At 32.9% G+C, this 15,972-nt stretch overlaps 1 protein-coding gene across 1 annotated transcript in view; it reads left to right on the top strand.

Moving 5' to 3' along the window:
* Positions 1 to 15,972, top strand: part of LOC103259681 (ephrin type-A receptor 3) — a gene marked incomplete at its 5' end in the record, with an annotated part of 80,283 nt that overhangs the window by 27,268 nt on the left and 37,043 nt on the right. The window contains 2 exons of the mRNA XM_008057333.2: positions 5,221 to 5,282; positions 7,130 to 7,339. Coding sequence (XP_008055524.2) covers positions 5,221 to 5,282; positions 7,130 to 7,339 — 272 coding nt within the window. The remainder of the gene's footprint in view (positions 1 to 5,220; positions 5,283 to 7,129; positions 7,340 to 15,972) is intronic.

Below are 15,972 nucleotides of genomic sequence, written 5' to 3'. Positions count from 1 at the left end.
ATATTACATAAAAAAAGACAGGGAATATTATTTTTACAAGTTTAAAAACCTTGTTATTCTCCATTACTGCCCACTTTTGTCTCTTGGAAGAATTGGCCACATTTAAATTATAAAGGAGGTGGTATTATGGATTGTCCTCAATTATATGGATATGATGGCTTCCCAATATTTTTGTAGGATTTAATTTAACTTACCCAATTTGTTAGAGCATGACTTGTATGTGCCCAAAGACTGCCTATTATAGAAACACTAGATTAAACATACAGTAACTCTCCTAAAGGAATAAGAAATACATTGATTCACTAGCTTAACTGTCATCTGAGTATTTCTGGTCTTACACAACTTGTGCAGAAAAGGAGAAGAAGAATCCTACCTAACCCTAACGCTAGTCATATCTTCATGCCAAGCTGTACAATTGTTAACAGAAAGTAAAATGACAGATCATTGTAATGCATGAACAAAAATTTAATAGCACTAGAACAATTAAGAAGCCATATCTAGCAATATATTTAAAAGAGAATACATTATGCCCAAAGTATAGCTTATTTATTCAAAGACTGAAAAATGGCTTAACACTTAATAATCCTAAAAATTTACAACAATGATAGAAAATAAGAAAATCAATTTCACTAAATGCAAAAAATAAATATTTTAATTACAAATTTTTATTAGCACATCATAAATAGAAAATATGTGTCTGATAAAAGCATGTTAGCACCTCTAAACAAAACCAAACAAACCTACAAACATCATTTTTAATGGTAAAATATTAAACATATTTTTACTAAAGTAGAAACAAAAAGTCCGCTATCATTATTTATATTCAGGATTAGATAAGCAAATAAACAAGAGGTAGAAAACTTGAAGAGAAAATAAAAGTTGTTCTTGTAAAATCAAACTTAGCATATTCAAAATACTATCTTTTCTAATTGCACTCACAGTTATGACTTACATTATTACACTTACTATATGACTAGAATAAGGGAGAATAAATATAGCTCTTGTTTTCAAAGAAATTCAGTTCTATTTCAAGTTAAGCCTAAATAAATTTAAAATTATTTAAAGCAGCTGAATGTAAAACATTGTGTGATAGAGATGGGTTAGTTAAGGAAGTCTTAGAGAAAGTGTTTCTTAGCCTAGTTTTGAAGAGAGGAATTATCCTCAGCAAACCTGAATGATGGACATAATCTGATCAATTGTAACAGGCACATTGCTAGTACTGGATTTAGAGCTGCAGACAAATGGAGTTGGTCCCTGCTCTCATTAACTCATAGACCAGTAGATGTAATAGGGGTCATTGCAGCAGAATAATGTCTTCATTAAAATGGAATCCGGAAGACACTGCTCTGTATTTTTATAATGATATAATGAGAAGCCCACAGAAAAACACCTTAGCTCAGTTCATTACAATATTTTTGCCACTTAGTTTGGCATACTATGTGAAAATTTATAACTAAAGCATTTTCTTTTTCATCAAAAATGATTCAAGTCTTATTTCCTGGAAATAGTAAGGCGAATTTTGTCAAATTTCTTCAATTTGTCTTCTGTTTATTTCTTTTTTGTTGTTGTTTTTTATTCTGATTATGTAGACTGCTAAGGGCAAATATTTTGATTTTAGAAATTACTCTCAATAGAGTATGTTTAAGTTTTGTTTTACTAAGATGTGGAGCGTTGGACACAATTACTGTTGCCAATAAGAATTAATAGCATTTCCTTTAAAATACATATCAATAATTTGTAATATTTCAATAGTTAATATTTTAGTTTGAGTGAAAATATTTTAACCCAAAACCAACATTGATTTGAAAATTGCAAAGAAAATATTTCTATAACTGACTTCCTCTCAGTCCTTATCTCTCTCTATGTATATACACATATATGTATAGATTTCATATCATCCTACTCTTCTTGTTATAGAAAATTGTGATTAGGAAGGTTGTTGTGAAATAGCCAGTTCTGAATCTGGTAGACGTTTTGCATCAATTTCTTCTGTCTTCAAGCAGTTATTCAATGATTAGTAATAGCTCGGAGCCACGGGGTAAGTTGGGGGAAATGAACTGATTCCAACAGACTGATTTGCTTCCCTTCCCCACAATTGTGAAAGATCATCATTTTATCTATATTCATAAATCAATTTAAGAACAAAAGCAAAACTCTACCGCAAATTTTGTTTTGCTCCCCTTTGATGGAGTTTCATTTCAGCAAGTCATAGAACAGTACTCTCATTGAGTTTCATACGTATACCCAGATGTGTTTTGAGGTCTCTAAGGGCAAGGAATGATATAGGCTTTGTCTTGAAGAAGCTAATCGTGTCATTTATAAATCAAAATACCCATGAAAGAGCATGTGAACTTGAGTACAAATACACAGCCTAACATGCAGATGAGCTGGCATCTTATGAATAATTTCCCACTGTATTTAATGCATGCTAGAACTAGTTCTCAGCACTATCGCAGAGTCTCTTTTATGTTACCCTACTTATCATAATCAAAATCACAAGGGGAACTCTTAAGTCAAGATACTGCTTTCCAAGGTAGACGATTTGCGGTTCTGTTTACTCTCTGTACATTTGGTTTGCTGAATCTTTGAACTTAATGCAAAGCACATTTTCAGACTTGCCCATCTTAACTGATGTGTTTACAAATACCTAAATTATAGAGTTAAATGCAGCCTGATCTGATTTTTTGAATGGTCATGGGGCTTTGACTTAATTACTGGTTTGATTTTTCAGCTACTTTTATTTCTCATGCCAAACATTCTACTAGACATGCTAATGAGAAATGAAATGGTCACAAGGCTGGGAGCCAGAAGGAAAGGAGTGATAAGCAAAGGTCTGAGTAGTACAAAAATTCAGTGACTGGCCAATGTTATTGGGAACTGGTGGTGTGAGGCAAATATCTGTGACTACATTTGAAGGTTGCATTGAATTTTGGTAGCATATAATTTTTCCCAAAATTGTATTAAGGAAGGAAGACTGAAACTGATGGTTACTTATGAAAACATGCAAATTCAGGAACTCATTCATTCATTCATTTTATTTCAAGCCAGGTCTCTGGGATTCGTCTTTAGGCATTTGATACTAGTTCAGGAGAGATCAAAGATTCCAAGAAAATGGCAAATCCTCCCTTTTTTTTCTAAATATTTTCAAATCAAAGATTAGTTATAATTTTGAAAAAGCACATTCTGAAAGTTCAATGTTTTGGCTAAACCAGCTTTTCAGATATTACTGTATTAACTAGATATCTGTAATGTAGCACCTAAAAAAATGGAAATAAGCCAGTGTCTTATCAATGGTGTCAGTTAATTATAATGAAAATTAGCTCAGAAATTTTATTGAATTTAAATAGCTTTTTCTCACCTTAATAAGTAAGACCTTCTTTCTTGCAAATATTCAAGTTACTAGACAGAGTAAGCATAACCTTCCTGGTGTTGATTCATAACTTCTAACCAGTATAAATTAAGAGTTTGCAACTATGAAGGAAAAAAAAACAAGGAAAAAAAGCCATTTTCTAGCATCAGACTGACAAACTAGCCCTCGTGATATAGAAGGCACATATGACAGAAAATCATAATTGTGGTATACAATGAGGTGTGCGTGGATGTTTGTTAAAAATCTATTATTTGCTCAAGGTCTTTCAGCAGTGCTGTGAAGACTTAAGTCAAGTCTTCTGGACTTGGAAAAGGAGTGATTTTCTTTCTCGTGATATGATGGATTTATAATTAAAACAACTTTATACCAGCAATAAAGTTAGAATTACAGTGTGGTATGATGTTTAGGCTTTAAAATCGGAGAGAGAGAGCCACGTTTAAGATCTGCTTGACTGCTAGCTAACGGTGCTACTTCAACAAGTGATTTAAATCTGCTTGCTTTCAGATAAGAAAACAGTAAAATAGGAATAATGCATATAACTAAAACATAAACATGCTCTGAGGGTTAAGTGATATAACTTATCACTTAACATACCATTCAAGTACCTAATTATTGTTACACACTTCTAATTATGGAAAAAACTTTATTAGTATTTCCTATATATCAGAACATTCATTGTTTGTATTTCTCTTTCTTTTTGAAATGTTTACTTCGTATTCCTTATTATTATAGTTTTTATCACAATGTATAGTTATATTTTCAGCTTTGTTCACATAATATTACACTGTAACAATTGTCTAAAGTGCAAGTCTTCAGAGCCATCATTTTAATTTGAAATAATCCATAGAATTGACACTCGACAATTAACTAAATCATTACCTATAGTTGAACATTCCTTCTACTCATAGCTTTGCATATCCAGTGTACTTAGTACCTCTGCATCTGATGTTTTTTCATATTTTAATTCATCCTCTTAGTACAAATTTCCAGAATTGACAGCATAGTGTGTTCCATGTTGCAACTTTTGGCTTTATGACTTGTTAGCTATGTGATACAGAGCAAGTTAATTAACCTCTGTCTCAGTTTTCTCATGTGTAAAATGGAAATGATAATAATTAATATGTTAATATATATAAAATAATTAATCCGGTATCTTGCACATAATAAATGCTGTATAAATGCACAAAAATGATGGGGTAAAGGTTTAATAGTATTTAAGACCATTAATGGTTATAATAAATTACTGCCAACAGCAATATTAATTTTAGTGTCTTTCTTTTAAACATAACATGGATTTTATAATTTTAATGTATTAATCAAATACAGGTAAAAAAGGTTATAATTATTATTTTTAATTATTTTACATAACTTACATGTAGAATCCGAGAAGGCAGGAATTTTGATCTGTGGCTTCCAATTAGCCAGTGCAAAAGAGAATACCTAGCAGACACTTCTTTAAATACTCACAAAACAATAAATGTTGACTCCCTAACTTTATTTTAGACTTGAAGGCAGAAATACTTGATTCCGAAGATTAGCTAAGATACAATTAAAAGGAGAAATGTCCATTGTTTCAAAGTTCACTGAAATCCCTGCCAAATAAGCTTATATACTATAGGTTGTGGGCCTCTGTTCTGAAAACCAATCTTCCCCATTTTCCTTAAGTTTTATTTCCTATTGAAACCTAAGAATTTTTTTTTAATTGCAACTTCTAAAATTTGGAATACCAGAAAAGTTCTTAAAGCTTTACATTCATCAGGCTTATCAGAGTGTATTATATATGTTCATTGCATGTTATTTGTTGAACAGTACTGAATATATATTTAATATATTGTTTTCCATCTATCTAGGTAAGCCAGTTATGATTGTCACAGAATACATGGAGAATGGTTCCTTGGACAGTTTCTTACGTGTAAGTAAAATGCATATACATACATATACTCATATGTAAACTGCTGAAAATGTTAGAGACACTCTCCAATATTGTGCTAAACAATTAAAGTAATCTAACTTTAAAGTAAAACTGCAGCTTTCTGAGGCTAACTAGCAAGAGGAAGATTGTAAAATTGCATCTTTATTTTGCAGCATCCAAATGTTAATGATTTATGTTTTTAAAGCAAATTTGTGCGTTCTTCTTAGCCTTTTTATACTGCCAAGATTCACATTAGTTAAAATAAAAATAATCCTGAAGCAAGACATAAAAAATTGATATTAGAATTATTCCCTTTTCTTTACTTAAAATAATCTCAGTGTGATATAGCATAGATCATCTTCTACCTTTCACACAGTGCTGTCTACTCAGATATTAAACGTGCTATAATGCTAAAAGTGTATATTCTAAGTTTAGACATATATGACTTTGTATATATTTATACATATTTAATTCTTTAAACTTAGAAACTTTATACTTTAATATATTTTGACATACTATATTTCAACACAGTATAGTGAATATATAATTAACATACAGTTCAACAAATATTATGTTCAAAATTTTTTATGAAGTTCAAGACATTGGCAATTACCAGTCATTGCGGGGATAAGGAAAGACATTAGCACTATCTTCAAAGTACTATATAAATTGAGATAGAGAAAGGATTAGATAGATAGATAAAATAGTAGTATCATTCAATATCATTGAATAAATACTGCTTTTTCTAAGAATGAAAAAGGATACACTTTATTTAAATATTTACTAACTGGCTATCACGGTGGCTCACACCTGTAATCTCAGCACTTTGGGAAGCAGAGGCCAGATGATTACCTGAGCCCAGGAGTTCAAGACCAGCTTGTGCAAATGGCATGACCTCATCTCTAAAATAAATTAAAAAATTAGCCAGGTGTGGTGGTGCATGCCTGTAGTTCCAGCTACCTGGAAGACAGAGGAGGAAGGGTAGCCTGAGCCCAGAGGGTCAAGGCTGCAGTAGCCATGGTCGTGTCACTGTGCCAGCCTGGGTGACAGAGTGAAATTCTGACTCAAAAATAAATAAATAGTCACTAGCCAAATACATTTTTAGTAGCAATTAGTTTCTCAAACATATTTCAAAAATAAGTGTTTTCCAAATCAAGTGATTTAAACTATTGTAACAAATGTTCTTTTAAAATTATTGTTTGTATAGATGTAATTAGACTTGGAAAATGATACCTTTTTAATTATCTATACATAAAAAACCATATATTTCTATTTTAACCCAGGATTAAATTAGTTTGGAAGCTTTTCAGAAACCAGGATTATATGATTCTGTCTCCTATTGCTTTTTATTCTATGACTTTCAACTCATGATTGGGTAGAAACAAACATATTCAATAAATATTTTTAAACAAATATGAGCTAATTATTTATGATGATAATTAAAATCTAGCATCCACCTTATTTCAAGAAATTCATAAAATATCTGGAAATTAAGAAAGAAGAATGAAAATTCAATCAAACAAGTATCAGCTTAAAATAGTCACTAGATTTATTTCATTTTGTTGTTTTTAGCCTTAATGATTCTGAGGAGGAATTTCAAGTCCAGGAAAGCCTTAGTTTTGAACTGGAAGTCACAGAATATTAGGGCACCTATTGTGAGAAAATATTTGGTAATCCTGCCACTGTTATTTTGTTTTCTATCCACATATCTTAGTTGTGGGTACTTCGAACGAAAATGTGTGTAGCCAGTCTTGTTACAAAATTCAGTATGTGCATTTGTAACCCAAAACATATATCTGTAGGACATAGGAATCCTTCTTAATTGTGTTATTTGAAACGATTCACAGAAACATGATGCACAGTTTACGGTTATCCAGCTAGTGGGGATGCTTCGGGGAATAGCATCCGGCATGAAGTACCTGTCGGACATGGGCTATGTGCACCGCGACCTCGCTGCTCGGAACATCTTGATTAACAGTAATTTGGTGTGCAAGGTTTCCGATTTTGGACTTTCACGTGTTCTAGAGGATGACCCAGAAGCTGCTTACACAACAAGAGTGAGTCACTCAAGATTCCCCTCCTTTTTCTTGTCTCATGTTGACTTGGAAAAACATAGAAATCATGACCCGAAATGCTTTGTCAGTCATGTTTTCTACAAAAGGAAATGTTTCTTAAAATTGAAACATTATTACTTATTCAGAGAAAATAAGTAATCACTGTTTAAAATGTAATCATTTTAATGTTAAAATTCCATACCTTGGTTTAATGCTTCCCCAAAAGCAATAAGGCTCTCACAGGACTAATATCTTGGCATTTTTATGTTTACCTATCTTTTTTTATCATGGGTGAGTCACCTCTAGTAAGCAGATTGGATACATTCTTAGAATCTCTATCCTACTAGATGTATTTTAAAACCACTTTTAAAAATCTATGTTTACATTAGTAACACCTGTTCATATTACAAAAATTTTTAAATGGAATAATGAACAAGAGAAAGGTGGTCCACAAGTGTGCCATCCACAGAAAACATTTGTAACTTTGTGAGTTGGTTCTTCCAGACTTTTTTACACCTATGTCTACAGACATGTGCATGAATATATTATTAAAATAAGATTATTTCGAATACTCTTCTATACCATTTTTCTCCTTACCAGAATACTTCTTGAATATATTTCATGACAATAAATAATCTTTAAATTTTCATTTTTAGTTGCTTGATGTGTTCTATCTTCTGATTGTACCATTTTTTAAAGCAAACCTTTATTTGTGAACCTATTATTATTATACCTAGTTTTTCAGTATTTTCTACAAATATGTAAATGGTCCATCTGCATTCATAACCGTTTGAGCCTCTTGATTTCCTTAAGATATATTTGTAAAAGTGAATTTTCTATGTCAGAGTGTATACTTATTTTAATAGCATACTTCACTGCACTCCTGATAAAACTGGGTATTACCATTAATCTTACTGTCTACTCATCAGTGAGAAGAAATGGATCTAATTGCTTTAATCTGCATCTGTTTAATTCAAAATGCATTTTCATTTCTAAATATATTTATTGATTATATTTATATATATATTTTTATATATATTTCTTTGAAATCCCATTTCTTTAGAGAAAATTTGCTTCATGCTAAAAATTTGGACAATAGAAAGCAGCCGGGCTCGGTGGCTCAGCCTGTCATCCCGCGCCTTTGGGAGGCTGAGGTGAGTGGATTGCCTGAGCCCGCGGGTTCGAGACCCACCTGGGCAGCAAGACCTCATCTCTACAATAAATCAAAAAATCAACCGGGCGTGGTAGCGCATGCCTGTAATTCCAGCTACTTGGAAAGCTGAGGCGGAAGGATCACCGGAGCCCCACAGGTTGAGGCTGCGGTGGCCAGAAGCGGCCACTGCACTCCAGTCTGGGCGACAAAGTGAGACTCCAACTCAAAAAAAAAAAAAAAAAAAAAGAAATAAGCACAAAGGAAATGAATAATAGTTATTACTAATAATACTCAAAGATGACCAGCATTACCATTTTAATTTTATCTTTTCAAAATATTTTTCTATGCATTGTCATATATGAGCAATTCCCTGTTTGACATATAGTTATAAAAATGAGATCATACTACGTATACTGATAAATAAAATGATTTCAACTTACTAATAAATCCAATATTTCTATATATATTCAATATTGTTTTATGATCTTTGTTTTAACTTAAAAATATAAAATTTTCAAGATGATCATTTTTTATAATGTTATTTAATAATGTATAGAATTTTATTTTATTCATGTAGATAGCTTAATTAAACAATGACTGTTAATTGGGCAAAATTCCAATGCTTTTGATGTTCATTCTAATACATCTTGTATACACACACATATATTTTATTTCTATTTATGATTAACTCAAGATAAATTTCTAGAATTAACATTGTTGAATCAAAATGCATGAAAATATGTGAGAATTTTTGGTTGAAAAATTATTCAATTGTCTTTGACATAGCTTGTTATCAATTTTCACTCCTAGTTGCAGTATATAAACGAGTCTGTTTCTTCATATTCTCACGAGCCAAGAGAATGGGTAGTTTTCAAAGAGAGTAGATTTCTGCTATTTTCTTCTTGCTAACTTCAAGTTTATTTCTGATTAAAAAAAAATCATTCTTTTTGGAAATCACCTATCTTGACAACTCCAATTACCAAGATTGTCATATGACATCTATATCCCACTCTGAGAAAGAGCGTAATATGTGAAACTGAGTTTAATCTATAGGTAAAGCCATGATAACAGAACCACTGAAATACAGTAGTACAATGCCTCTGGGGTATTCCTCGATGCATTGATTCCAGAGTTGGGACTCTCCTGATGACTTCATGCATTACACCCTTTTTGTTCTTCCTATTTTCAAGTATATTCTGTAGTGGATTCTCTTTGCTCATAAAGCTAAGGTTTTTTTGTATTTTTTTTAACATGGTTTCTGCATAAAAATGTGTTCTTAGGCACATTATTCATTAGGGTAAGAGCATGAGAAACAAAAAGAAATTTTATATCTTGTAGCTAGTTGAATTAAATTTATGAATGGCAACCATATAGCTCTGAACATTTGATTAAAATGCAAAACATGGGGTAAATACTTTGAAACTGCTTTTTAGTGCCTCTCCTCTGATCGCCAGAAAAGTCAGTCAGCCAATGCATATGCAACAAAGCCTCATTTTTATGACTAAACTACCAAATCAGGTGACAATACATGCAAGTCATGCTAACATATGTATTGTCCTGAGACACATTTTTCATTCTACTCACTACTACTCTGCTTTCTAGAGATACCCTTCACAACCTTCTACTACCTTAAGAGCTTCCAACAGTTCATGAAGAATATCAAGCCACGCTTGTGTTGTCTCTGTTGTTACAACAATCACATTATTCGAGAAATACCTCTAGTCTTAATAAACACTCTTTGATAAGAGGATTTTATTTGAAATGTTCAATTTCTGGTTATTCAGTCAGGTTCCAGGCTCTTTACATATGTATTTAATTATTACATGAGAACATCCTTGCCCGAAATACTAGTTTTGATTTCTAGGATACTCGAAATAACAGTTTATCTGGTAGGAAAGTGAAAAATGCACCCAAATTTAGATCATCCATTCCCTGGAGAATATATCAGGTTAACTTTCAGTGTTTCATTTTCACAGACTGTTACTTTGTCAGGACCTCCTGACGACCAACTCTTTGACTTTTCTGGAAGAAAGATGTTGCTGTGTCAAAATTGCTCTTGAGCTTTTCTGAACTAAAAGTGCAACAGGCTCTTTGCATTTGTATTTCAGTCTTAGAAGATTAAAAACCACACTGAACAAATGGGCTCATTCAATACCAATAAATAGCTATTTAGAGTTCTTCAGTATTCATCCTTGTATTTTCTTGGAACTTTCTCAAAATATCCATGGGGCTCCTGGCTTCCTTCCGAGAAGCTATAATTTGCATGTGCATTTCTAGAGTAATTTAGAAATCGTTGACTTAATCTTCCACAATAAGCCTTGTTTAGTACAATGAGTTTATAATTTGCCCTTAAATATGAGGTATGGTTATAAAACTATAGGACTTCTGTTTTTTTTAAATAAACACACCAAATCAGCTAAATTAGTTGCCGTTCTAAATTTTCTGTCTGCAAATATGTACTTACTGCAGGAACACTGATATTGCACAAAACATTTTTGGAATTATTTTAAAATCTAGATTGTGACTGACACCATTAACCAATAGTTTTTAAACATATGGTGTTTTGGAAGATTTGGCCCAGTTAAAAATCTCTGGTCTCAATAAGTTACAGTTTAATAAATAAGAAAACTATCAAACTGTTGTGTATATGGTAATGTCCACTAACCCTAACCCTTAGCTTAGACTTCCACCTTGTTTATTTGGTTTAGTATGCTATGATTATGGTTATTTTGGAAAAACAAGTTTACTATTTGAAACAATGTGCCAAGGCATTCTTTTTTTGTTAACAACTTCTGGCTATCTGCTTGAAAAGTCAGTCAAATTACTTTAATAACATTTAGCACATTTCATCTAGTGTCTGGAGATTCTACAATTTGGAGAATAACATTCAATGCCTGAATGCATTAAACCTTTAAGGTAGTGGGTAATTGCATCAAAAAATCATGAGAGGCATTTGATTCAATGTCAATGACTAAATATAGGGTGTCTGCTCCGCTCATCTTTAAAACAACTCTGTGAGCAACAGCCAGGATAGTACAGTGTATAGACATTATATATTCTAATTCTGTACTTAAACATTCTTAAACTAGGGGGGAGTATTTGAGGAGTTGAGAAAGTACCTAACCTCAAAACTTAAAACAATTTATTAGACATTTTCCCATACTGTTTTTATGCTGCCTTAAGCATATCACAAGTTTTCCTTTCCAACATCCTCAATAGAATACTTGGTAGGAAAGAGTCAGCTAAAGTAGTAATAAACATTTTTACAAGTGTGCATTTTCTCTTTTTCATAAGGATATTGTATAAGGAATTTGATTTTTTTCAATACTCACGTCTAGTTATGTCTCCTCATTTCTCACTACTGAGTTATGCAGAAATTCCAAATGTTGACATTTTCCATTATACAATATTATTTTATATCCCATAACCTCTGTAAAATTCCATTGTACACTCATGGGACGTTGCAAATGAAAAAGGCTGTACAGTTTTAGTACTATTTTGAAAATAGTTTCTATCTCATGAAGTACTGAAATGTTCTTGAGGGCCCCCATGGATGCCTAGATGACATATTGAAAACCACTGTTATAGATACTATATCAGGAAAAACACCTTAAAAATGAAGTAAATATTTCAGTAGTTATTCAATGATATAAATCTAAATTATGACGTAGTTTTATGTGACAGAATATATTTTAAAGAAATAGCCTTGAAAGCCTAACTGCAGCAGCATACCAAAGTTTGCGAATCTTCTTGAAAGTCCCTGGACTTCCTTTGGGATGGAGATGATCACAGGATCTAGTTCCACAAATTTACATCATCAAAGACGTTTTGTTGTGGAAAAACAAAACAAAACAAAAATGAATTCCCTTTCTTTGGCTTTCTATCATGTGATTCTCAAAGTATAATCATGACTTGCTTGGTGGGTTTTTTGCCCTGGTCTATTAATTGACTTCATTATAACAAAACTATGACATTGTTGGTGAGAACTGTTTACCACTGAATGATTTTTATGTTTCCCCTTATGACATTTTTATTTTAAACTACTTAGTATTTTTCTATATGTGCATATGTATGTGTGTGTGTCTATGCAGATTAACATTCTTATACCTTGAAATAGATGGAGGGCCAAAATCCCGCATGCTAGTGCTTAATTTGTGTATTTATTTTTTACAGGATCAAGTTATAGAAAGTGTGCACTTTTGTCTAGTTTATGTACTATGTAGTCAGTCAGTTCAATTCTTCTTATGCCCCTAAGTTCATTTTTGAGGACAAAATTACCACATAAACTGATTTGGACTATCTGAGAAAACCAATTGATTTATTCTCAGTTATATTCTACATTATTTTATATGCATATATATTCAAATTTTTGTTCTGTAGTTGCATATTTAGTAATTACCAGCTGAATTTTGTCTTTTATCAGAAATAAAATTGTATTTTACATGGTGATTTATCGATTTTTTTAGCTCTGTGACTCTGCCAGGTTTAGTACATCATTGTCTTTTCTAACTTCATTTTAAGGTTAAGGAAGAAAAATCTGGCAATAGCAAACAGCTAAAAGTCTAAGGTTAAATACTCTTAAGGTTAGGTACTTCTGTTAGGGGTAACTCCATTCTAAGAACACAAATAATTGAAAAATGAGAGCCATGGTTCTACAGTATTTTCAAGAACTAAAAATTATGAGACCAAAAACTTATACAAAAAGATAATTATATCATTTGATAAATAATATGTCATTTACACTTGAATATAAAAGGTAATAAAAATACCTAAAAAGTGTTCCTTTGTGTATAACAGCATTTTAAGCTTTGAACCAAAGAAAATAATATCCAGTACAAATTTATTGCCTAATCTCTTATGATGAGTCTAAAACACTTGTATATAACCTTACAAAGTAAAGCCACCTACTCAAAAATCAGAAAACTCTAAAAGATTTAGTAATTTAAGTTGTCAACGTTGCTTCAAAACTTAATGAGAGATTGAGTACTTTACTTTCTAACCACTTATGATCATTTCAACATGTAAAAAAAGTATTTAGGTCTACGTGATGAAAATAAAAACTATAATTTTGAAGGGGAACACAGAAATATGAAGGCTGTCTGTAAATATATTTAAATATATTATCCACAGTCTCTAGCAGGAACTGTTTTCTCTATAGTGCATCATTCGCCGAGCTCCGTGGCTCAGCCTGTAATCCCGCTCCTTTGGGAGGCTGAGGTGAGTGGATTGCCTGAGCCCGCGGGTTCGAGACCCGCCTGGGCAGCGAGACCTCATCTCTACAATAAATAAAAAAAAAAAAAAAATCAGCCGGGCGTGGTAGCGCATGCCTGTAATTCTGGCTACTCGGAAGGCTGAGGCGGAAGGATCGCCGGAGCCCGGCAGGTCGAGGCTGCGGTGGCCGGGAGCAGCCACTGCACTCCGGTCTGGGCGACAGAGTGAGACTCCGACTCAAAAAAAAAAATAAATAAATAAATAAAGTGCATCATTCATTCAACAAATATTTGAAGTGCCGACCATATACGAGGCACTGTTCTGGGACCTGAGATGCAGAGGTGAATAAAACAAGGTCCTGACCTCATGCACTCATATTCTTGTTGTAGGAATTCGACACATAAACAATAGTGGTATTTGTAGACCACTGTTTATTGCAGAGTTATTCATGACAGCCAACATGGTGGAAACAACCTAAGTATCCATTGGCAGATGAATGGATAGACTAAATGTGGTATATGAATACAATAGAATACTATTCAGCCTTAAAAAGGAATTAAATTCGGATACATGCTACAACATGAATGAATCTTGAAAACATTACACTAAGTGAAATAAACCAGACACAATAAGGGCAAAATATGATATGCTTCCACTTATACGAAGTACTTAGAGCCGTCAGATTTGTACAGTAAGAAAGAGGCTGTCAGGAACTCGAGGGAGGAAAGAATGGGAAGCTATTGTTTAACAAATATGGGGTTCATTTTGGATGATGAAAACGTTCTGAAGATGAATAGTGGGGGAAGATTGCATAAAAATGTGAAAATACCAATGCAACTGAACTGTGCACCCCCCAAAAGTTAAGATGGTTAATTTCATGTTATGGATCTTTTACTACATTAAACATGAATTCTAGACTAAATACAAGTGAACTCGTTGGCAAAAATAAATAAATAAAAATAAACAAATGTGTGGCATGGCTGAGGAGCCACAGAAAGAATGCAGGCAGTCTTGGGAGAGCGTCATTTTGTACAGGATGGTCCGAGAGTCGCTCTGGTAAAATGACATTAGGACAGAAAGTGGATTTGAGTACATGTAAATATGAAGGCTAAAGAGGCAGATTAGTTCTGCTTTAACTAACTTGCAAACCAATAAAATAACTGAAATCATTGCTCTGATTCCAAAAGGCCCACTAGGCAGGAAGGCAGTGTGGTCACATTAATGGTTTAGCTCAGCCTAAACAGCAGGCTAGTAGTGACCAGTCCTCCTTCTTGTTGTTTTGGTTCAGTCTGTGGGGTTGGTGACCCCCGGAAGCTCAGGGAAAATCACTTTCTGATGTTGTTTCTGGTCCAGTTGTGAATATCTCACATTTTCAGATATGTGATGACACACTGCTTGAAACTCTCCCCGTGTCCCCTGAAGCCAGTGACCAGCCCCAAACTCCTCTGGCATGGGAAGGGGAGAGTGCAGCAGGCACCATGCCCTCATCCAAACTTACCGCTTCACATCTGGGATGACAAATGATTTGCCTCCTTCCTTATCCTTCACCCTTTGCAATTATGATTTTCGTGACACAAACCTATTCCCATGATATTTCCCCCTATCATTTGCTAACCTTATCTCTGAACTTGTCACATTTTTCAAGCAGTTATTTACTCAACAGGCATCCAAAAAAAAAAAAAAGAGACCCCATGGCTGTGATCTCTGATGGTCTCAAAATCATCCAAAGTGTTCCAGTGAATATTTCGGAGAGTTTCAACACACCACTTCATCCTTTCTTACTTCCCCAATTGCCAATATTAAATACATCAACCTTATCAGGTTTTGCTCTTTTAGAATGAATCAAATATTGCTTCTATTATTTTATTTTAAAATATACAGTATCTCGACTACATTCTTACTTATTTATCATTTCTTCTTTGAAAAATTGTGTTCAGAATGCTAAAAATTCAGGCTTTCAAATTAATTTCTGTAATTCTTTTTTAAATTAGAAATTGAATATATATGTGTGTGTGTATATATGTATAAAATACAAAATTTGGTATTTTAAACTTCATTGAACTTTGAAAAGAGCTGGATCCATATTAGTACATATATTTACCTTTACTCCCTAATTTTTGCATTATTTTTATTGACAATAGACATTACACATCATATTGCCTAGTTTTTATATTGTGTCATGTGAGTCAGAAGAAAAATAAATATTATGTATTTGTGCTGTATGTCCTGGATAGATAGCCATAGAGTAACTTAGAATGCGAAGGTTGTTTTG

This window comes from Carlito syrichta, unplaced genomic scaffold (genome assembly GCF_000164805.1).
Source record: "Carlito syrichta isolate Samal-C Ts95f unplaced genomic scaffold, Tarsius_syrichta-2.0.1 Scaffold302953, whole genome shotgun sequence".
NCBI classification, from domain to species: Eukaryota; Metazoa; Chordata; class Mammalia; order Primates; family Tarsiidae; genus Carlito; species Carlito syrichta.
Note: the sequence above shows the minus strand (reverse complement) of the source record. Positions and strands in the feature narration are given on the sequence as shown.